The sequence below is a fragment of the Bos indicus genome, chromosome 1 (genome assembly GCF_029378745.1).
Source record: "Bos indicus isolate NIAB-ARS_2022 breed Sahiwal x Tharparkar chromosome 1, NIAB-ARS_B.indTharparkar_mat_pri_1.0, whole genome shotgun sequence".
NCBI classification, from domain to species: domain Eukaryota; kingdom Metazoa; phylum Chordata; class Mammalia; order Artiodactyla; family Bovidae; genus Bos; species Bos indicus.
Genome location: NC_091760.1, coordinates 43,574,080 through 43,582,568, shown reverse-complemented (window position 1 = coordinate 43,582,568; position 8,489 = coordinate 43,574,080). Strand labels below are relative to the sequence as shown.

General features: G+C 40.4%; 1 protein-coding gene across 5 annotated transcripts; it reads left to right on the top strand.

Moving 5' to 3' along the window:
• The first annotated feature begins 580 nt into the window (after positions 1-580).
• On the top strand, positions 581-7,922 carry CLDND1 (claudin domain containing 1). 5 transcript variants are annotated; one of them, XM_019967747.2, is made up of 6 exons: positions 627-707; positions 1,832-1,882; positions 2,109-2,418; positions 4,776-4,886; positions 6,269-6,406; positions 6,527-7,922. In XM_019967747.2, exons 3-6 carry the CDS (start codon positions 2,127-2,129, stop codon positions 6,745-6,747), a joined length of 762 nt encoding a protein of 253 aa, XP_019823306.1. In that variant the 5' UTR covers positions 627-707; positions 1,832-1,882; positions 2,109-2,126; the 3' UTR covers positions 6,748-7,922. The 5 variants fall into 5 exon arrangements, with proteins under 5 accessions (XP_019823328.1, XP_019823306.1, XP_019823439.1 ...); XM_019967880.2 differs by having other exon boundaries at positions 644-707; positions 1,817-1,882; XM_019967828.2 differs by having other exon boundaries at positions 655-707; positions 1,839-1,882.
• The last annotated feature ends 567 nt before the right edge of the window (positions 7,923-8,489 follow it).

Below are 8,489 nucleotides of genomic sequence, written 5' to 3'. Positions count from 1 at the left end.
AAATGAGTCAGTTCTTCACATCAGGTGGCTAAAGTATTGGAGATTCAAGCTCAGCATCAGTCCTTCCAAAGAATATTCAGGATTGATTTCCTTTAGGATTGACTGGTTGGATGGATCTCCTTGCAGTCCAAGGGACTCTGTCAGGTTACATCCTTCTTAGTCTAAACTTAAGCCATAAAACCAGAAAGACTACCTGGTGCAATGGGAATGAGCCTGTAGGAGAGTTTTAAAATTATTGGGTTAATATTTTAAAAGGATAATCGCATTGTTGTTTCACAATTAGGGTGGTGGTAGGGAAAGCACAACTGGAAAAATCTGAGTCACATTAGTCACAATTAATGATCCGTAGTGACCCGAAACACCTCGCCTTACTCGGTGGACCTTCGTAGTAAAATATAAGAAACAATCAGCTCAGACCTCCCTTCTGCGCACCTCGGAAGCTGAACTACATCTCCCACAATGCGCCGCGCCCAGCGCCAGGAATGCCGTCTGCCGCCCCCCGCAGCTTTTCATCTGTCCCTCCTACAACTCCCACAAGTCCCCTCGGCTCCGGGGCCAGGCCCGGCCCGGGGTGGAGGCGGAGGCGGAGGCGCGGGAGTTATGGAGGGGGCGGGCTCTGCAGGGAAGTGCGTCAGAGGAGGCGCGGAGAGAGTAGGGTGCTGTGGTTTGAGCTTGAGGGCGAAGCTGGCGGAGCAGGAGGATGGGCGGTGAGTGAGCGGGGCCGACGTCGCTGGGCGGGGGTCGTGTAGTCGTTCGAGGTTTCCAGCAGTTTGAAGAGGGGGCCCCCTCCCTGGGCGCGGCCCGGACCGTGTGGGTCCTGAGTGGGGGGTTATCGCCGGGCTTTTCCCTTGGCTGATTGTTCCGGGGAGGGGCCTTCTCGGGTATCTGGGGCCCCTGGCCGGGGACCGCTCAGGGCTGCCCCGCCCCAGAGTCCGCCCGCTCGTCTCGACCACCCCCAGCCCCAGGGTGCGACCCGCGAGGTGACAGCTCCAGGCGTCCGGCCTGGGAGAACCGCCGCTGCTGGTGCTCGGGACCTTTTAAGGTCATTTGAGAGCATCAGGATGAAAAATAATTAAAAAAATAAAAATACAAACCCAACTTCTGGAGTTATCATCGTTAACGATTGTGGTTGCTCTGATCTCTCCTGAGTCACTTGCCATTTTCCAAACTCAGCAACCCCAGTTTGCGAGCTTGTTTTCGAGCTCCTTTTTAAGGTGTTTGGCGCGGTTCATGGTATATATTTGCAGTATTTGACTCAGCTTGATCCGCCTTGAGTCATTGTGTTGCGGCCATTTACTATTGCCATTCAGCCCAGTCCACGCCTTTGGAGTGTTAATATTTGCCTAATTCAGAGTTTTCCTTCCGGCTGAGGATCTTTTAGTTTGCAGATAAGAAGGTTCAAAAGTATAAGGAACGGGGCGAGTAGGTAGGAAGGAGTGAAGACTTTGACAGCGGAAGGGAGCTTGGCTTAGCTTTAATGGATTAGGGGCAGATTGGTATCTAGCATTACTGCATATTATTATTCTCTTTGCTCCTCCGTGCGCCTGAAACAACCTTTCTCTCTGGGCTAACAGACATTTTCAGCTGTCTTCTAAATAGTTCCTTACTCTTTTCTTTACCTTGTTTTAAAAGGTTTCCCTGTTCAGAGGAAACTGGGAGGAGCCGATTTCCTCTGCTTCCTTTTCCTATGCCTTTTTCACACTCAGACCCAGAACACTTAATGCTCTGCAGTCTGTCATTAAAAATGTATGCAAGGTACATTGCTGACTTTGGGCATGTCTGCTGTTTGTATCTGTAATGTGTATGTCCATTTCAGTGTTGTCTGTTTTAGTGTGCAGGTGATAGACTAGAGAACAAGACTTCTGTCTCCGTAGCATCCTGGGTATGTGAGCATTCAATAAGTACTTTCATGATAATGAGTTTTGTTTTGAACTTAATTTAAAACATGCTTGCTTCTTTTTTTTTTTTTTAATTCATTAATGATTATACATTACTTTAAAGAGCCATGGGATGGGGAATAGGGTAAAGGGTGATTTTGACGTAATTCCTTTCAAAATCTGTACTTGTCCTTGAAGTCTAACTTTTCTTCTCTTTCAACTTCTAAACAGAGCAGTCTGAATGCCAGAATGGATAACCGTTTTGCTACAGCGTTTGTAATTGCTTGTGTACTTAGCCTCATTTCTACCATCTACATGGCAGCCTCAATTGGCACAGACTTCTGGTATGAGTATCGGAGTCCAGTTCAAGAAAATTCCAGCGATTTGAACAAAAGCATCTGGAATGACTTTGCTAGTGATGAGGCAGATGAAAAGACTTACAGTGATGCACTTTTCCGATATAATGGCACAGTGGGATTGTGGAGACGGTGTATCACTATACCCCAAAACACGTACTGGTATAGCCCGCCAGAAAGGACAGGTATTTGTCTTATTTTAACTTTTTGTCTCCTTTGTGTGTGTGTGTGTTTGCGTGTGTGTGCGCGTGCACGCGCACACACTGCATTGTGGGCGACTCTTTGTGACCCCGTGGACTGTAGCCCGCCATGCTCCTCTCTCCATAGTATTTTCTGGGCAAGAATACTGGAGGGGGTTCCCATTTCCTACTCTAGGTGTTCTTCGCTACCCAGGAATTGAGCTCACATCTCTTGCGTCTTCTGCAATGGCTACTCAATAATAGAGAAAGTGATACGATGATGGCCAGTTATGTACAAGAATGTCTGTGGGTTCTTTCTCTTCCCAAAGAAATAAATCTTATGTATTTCTTTTTCCCTATCACCTTCTCTCCTCAGTTTCCATTAATTAATTGTACTCATTAATATTGTACTCATTAATATTGGTTGAATGAGTAACTGTCCTTATCTTGGAGAAAGCCATTTTTAATCTTTGTACTTATTTAACCACACATTGAAATAGTTGTATTAATCTCACACATGTCATGAGAAAATAATTAGTAAAGTACTTTGGAAGATTTTAAATACTTGGTAATTGTTAAAAGTACTAGTATCCAAAATCAAGTCAACACATATGAATTAATAGTCATTTATATGTAGTTGTGTTTTAGTAGATATTATCATTTGCCCTCTAAATCTTGAGGATTTAATTTGGCCAACTCTGTTTAAATCTCCTTGTTTAAGACCTGTTTACAACAATCTTGATGGAGTTTTTAGGTTAAAAATATGCATTATGAGAATAAAAAAAAATTAAGAAACTACCTCTCAGGTTTATTTTGTAAGCATTCTTAGCATTGAAAATTTTTAATTTCTAGTTGTTAAGATGGAAGCTTTAGAGTTCTTTGCAAGTAACAGCTTTATAAATTTGTTTCCATTTATGACTAGTTCTGGTGGCCTGTTGGTGGGGAGCATTGTATTCAAATCACAGCACAACAGGCTCAAAATACTGTACATCAGAAGGATGATAGTGTGATTTTATACAAAAAAGAAAGTGATCGGAAAGAGTGAAAGTTGGTTGAATTTTATTTAAAATGTTCAGTTCTATTTATGAGAGCATAGGAACACTTGATACTTGAATCTTAGCAATCATTTATTATTCAGTCAACAAATATTTATTGCACACTTTCATGTTCAGGGCCTAGGAGCTAGGTGTACGTTAGGAAAAAAACAAAAATCCCTAGTCCTGGGGAGCTAACATTCTAATAGCTGACTGGCAATAAACAACAAATAGGTGTAACAGTATCAACAGAATAAATAATTATGTAGTAGAAGGTGATGTGCTATGAAAAATAGAGTAAAATAAAGGGGATTTGAAAGTACATAGGGAAGGGGATGTTGGTGGGCATATAAGTTATGTTCTTCAATAGTAAAGGCAGGATAGGCTGCAGCAGGAAAACACCACTTGAGTAAAGACTTGATAAAGGTGAAGGAGTTGACCCTGTGGGTAATTGTGGAAATAAGGAGACTAATTTAGAAGGGACGGAACAACTCTAAGGGCCCTGTGGTGGGAGCATGCCTGAAATACTCAAGAACCAGCATGGAATTCCCTAGGCTGGAAGGGAGGGGGCTGGGGAGAGTTGGGTAGACTGTCAGAGATGTATTCTGGGAGTGGGAGTAGGGCAAATCAGGCAGGATTCTGTAGGTGTGATGAGGACTTTGGATATTACTCTGAGTGTGATGGAGCCATTGTGGGGCTTTGTGCAGAGCAAAGATAATCTGGTCACCTAGGCAGATGTGTTGAAAACAGACAGGTGGCTGGGCAAGACGGAAGCCAGGAGACTTAAGAGGCTGTTGAACCAGTTCATGTGAAAGATGGTTACGCCTCAGATCAGGGTGGTAGTACTGAGCGCAGTGCCTGATCCTAGATAAATGTTGAAGGTAGAGCCTGTGGGATTTCCTGATGAAATGCTTATGGGCAAGAATGACTCTATAAAGTTTCTGGTCTGAGGAATGAGAAGGATGAAATTATTGTTTACCTGAGATGGGGAACAAGACTGATGGAATAGGTTTGGGGGAGAAGGATCAAAGTTTATTTTATTCTTTGTCCCCTCCTCCTTCATAGTCATCTTACTGTCTATTCTCATTCATTTTACTCCTTTTTTTTTTTTTTTTTGCCTTCCTGTACCTATGTCACACCTGCGGCTGAGAACTGTTGGTCTCTTGGGCATTAGTCCGTCCTGTGTGTCACTCAGGGCCAAAGAGGGTGCTCTCCTGAGAACATTTTTCCACGTCACCTTTTATTTCAGAGAATAATTACAGATTTTTGTTAAATGTTTAAAATTAAAACAAGCAAAAACGCAACAAGCAATCATTTTTCTTATTACAGAGTCATTTGATATGGTCACAAAATGCATGAGTTTCACACTAAATGAGCAGTTCATGGAGAAATTTGTTGAGCCTGGAAACCACAATAGTGGGATTGATCTGCTTCGAACCTGTGAGTACTTTGTTGGGAAAAAAGGAAAATAACTTTATATGTCTTTTGTTGAACTCTGATTTTGGAACAAGATGACATTGTACATTGTGTCAACTTGAAATAAGATCTTTAATGTTATCCCAACAAACTCTGTCTTCTTGATAATATATTTTAGAAGTTAGATATGTACTTAACAAATTGCAGATAAGAAGTTGAGCAGCTAATACACTGGGTGACAGAATCTATACTCACAAAAAGATGTTATTAATAGGCCTGTTTAAAGAGGAAATTTATAGGAATAAATATAAATGTCTATATTTAAGTTAAACACTTCATTTTTTCTGTGTTCAGCTAGGGATATGTGAAAAAAGTTGACTGCAAGCTTTACATGAGTCAACTTAAGTGTCAGGCCTCCCAAAACTATTGATCTAGTCTTAGGTGGTGGTATCAAAAGTGTAGATGTCAAAAATGAAAGTGCTTGTTAAGAGCATTCTGTTCCTTGATGGTCAGGCTGCCTGGGAAATACTATCTTCAGATTTGGACCTAGTCTCTAGGCTATTAGAGTTACTGGAACGTGCCCGGAAGAATGACCGTTTCATGAGAGGGGATGTTGAATAAATGGCAAGTATTCAATTTTGCATTGTCAATGCATAGGAAGTTTGTTACTAACAGAGTTTGAAGGGAAGTTAGAAAAAAGACATTGGTGTAGTGCCAGAAAGTAAAACTAGCCCTAAAAGGTAAAATTTGGTTCAGAGTTGATGTTCCTACATTGGTAATAATTAATATAGTTTGAAGAGGTAACGGGGTGCTTTGGAAAGTCATCAGCTTTTTTCCCAATGTTGTTGAGGGACTTTATGATAATTAAAACTGCCATTTTTTGAGTGCCTGGTATATACTAGATCCTCTGCTTTGTGCTTTGTGTATATTCTTTTAACAGGTCTTTTATAATCACTATTCATTTACTTGTTATTCCTGCCTTGAGATCCTATAAGGACTTAAATATGTATGTAGAACCAGAAGGTTTTGCTTCCAGTCTGGTTCTTCCACTTACTGTGTTACCTTGTACAAGTTATCTTCTTTCAGTTTCCTCATTTATAAAATGGAGGTAATAGTACCTTCTTCATAGGGATGTTGGGAGGTTTAATACACAAAGCATGTATAGAACAGTGCCTGATACATAGGAAGCCCTCAGTAATAGTTAACTATTAGTGTCTTTTTGCTTTTGTCAGAAGAAAGTTAGCACTGTTTTGAACAATGTGCTTTAGGAAAAAAGCCTCAATATCAAAGTACCCCATTCTCACCTTTTTGAGAAAAGTTCTAATAGAATATGAAAGAAATTGCCATTGTGAGAAAACTGAAATGGTAACATTTCATTTCTGTCTCTCTCTCTCTTTTGAAATCAGATCTTTGGCGTTGCCAGTTCCTTTTACCTTTTGTTAGTCTAGGTTTGATGTGCTTTGGGGCTTTGATTGGACTTTGTGCTTGTATCTGCCGAAGCTTGTATCCCACCATCGCCACAGGCATTCTCCATCTCCTTGCAGGTGGGTCTCTTCTTCAAACTTAGTTTTACCTCTTTGTCGCCTTAGGGATCACATGTCGCTGCCTTTTATCATGCTCTTATCTAGCTATGCTGTTTTTTTTCCCCTAAATTTTCCTCCAAGGTCTGTGTACACTGGGCTCAGTGAGTTGTTACGTTGCTGGAATTGAACTACTCCACCAGAAACTGGAGCTGCCTGAGGACGTGTCTGGTGAATTCGGATGGTCCTTCTGCCTGGCTTGCGTGTCAGCTCCCTTACAGTTCATGGCTTCTGCTCTCTTCATCTGGGCTGCTCATACCAACCGGAAAGAGTACACCTTAATGAAGGCATATCGTGTGGCATGAGTGGGAAGCTGCCTGCTTTACAGTTGCCATTTTTATGATTTTTTTTTTATATTAATATTGTCCGTTACCTCCCCCTGAATTGTTTTTAATTTAACTTTTTTTGTGTGGATATACCATTTTATCCTGAAAACCCATTTTATTTATTCATGCAGACAGTTGTTTCTCAACACAACTAAAATTTAAATGGAACCTGGGTGATTCCATCTTTTAGTCAAACTAATCTAGGTTCAGAATCCAGACAGAGAAAAATGGGTAGAGTCTTGGCACAAATTTGTGAGGAAAATTGGTGGTAGGAGGTTGACCCATAGCAAGTTCTGCTAACGTCTATTAGACTTTTCAGTAATGTAACTGTATCTGTTTACAGTTTCTTTGGGAAACCTCTTATCATTGTCAAAACTTATATTCGCTTTGCTATTGTAGACAGCCAGTCAGCCAGAGATATAGTGCTGTCTTCAAGGACTTAGGCTATCTAAAATAAGGAAATCATCTAAGATCCTTTTCCCTAAATATTGGCATATAGTTTCATCTGAAGTGAAATACTGCAGTTTTTTTATCTGTACACTGTCTGTTTAAAAGAAAGGGAGTGTTTACGTGGAATTTTAACTTTGTTAACTACAAAAATTCCAGTTCAGCGAGTCAAGACGATTAACCTTATTTTACCTTTTTAAAAAAAATCTTTAATATGTCAATAGGATTTCCAGTATCAGCAAACCTTTTTGGATTTTTATTCCTTCCCTCCTCACACACCAGACATATTACAAGAGTGCTTTCTTTTAAATAATACATTGAGGTCACCAAGTAAAATTTTCCAACTGCTGTTTATTTCAGCTAAGTACCATAAAGAAGGTTCCACCGTAATGACCCTCCAGAGCTAGGAAAACTACCACAAGACCTAAAGCTTTGGCTGGTCATTAACTTCCGACTGGTCTTTATCTCTTGTGGTGGAATGATGTGCCTTTCCTTGCCTAAACCCCTCCTGGTGTGTCAGCATTATTTAATGTCTTCTAATTCAGTCATTTTTTTATAAATATGTCTATAAACATTGAACTTAAAAAAAATCTTATTTATTTATTCCATTACTGTAGTACTTGACAGATTAAAAAAAATGTAACAGTAATTTCTTACGAAATCCTAAATCTGTCTTTTTTAAAAAATAAAAAATGAGAAGAGACTCAGAGTTGTGTATAGTGTCTGAGTTGATTAAATTTCAGTACCTTAGGATAAAAAGCACTACAGGATTCTGAATGAGGATTACTGTGATTTTCTGAGGGAAGTGCATTGTTGCTCTGAAGGCCTGTCTTTATGTCTATTGTTTGGGTCTCTTTTTTTTCTTCTAGAAAATGTGGGATGCCCCCACTAGAAAATGAGACAATTTTTTAATGTTTCAGTTTTAAGACCTGTTTTCAAAGTATCATGTATTATGATACTTATCATGTATTATGATAATATTATGTATCATTGCTAACGTGGCTAGTTTTTTGTTCCTGTTTTTTATCTTTTGGCAGTGCCACATGGCACGTGGGGTCTTAGTTCCCCTGCTAGGGATCGAACCCCTTCCCCGTGGATTGGCTGCTTGAAGTCAGCCAGTGGACTTCCACTGGACACCAGGGAAGCCCCAACATGGCTAGTTTTCGTAAAGTCATTTAATGGCTGTGGATGTTTATGTTCTATATAAAATAATTAAGTTAGCTTCAGACTTAAACCCAATGTTACTCTTCAGTAGATTATTGCCTGTGAAATGG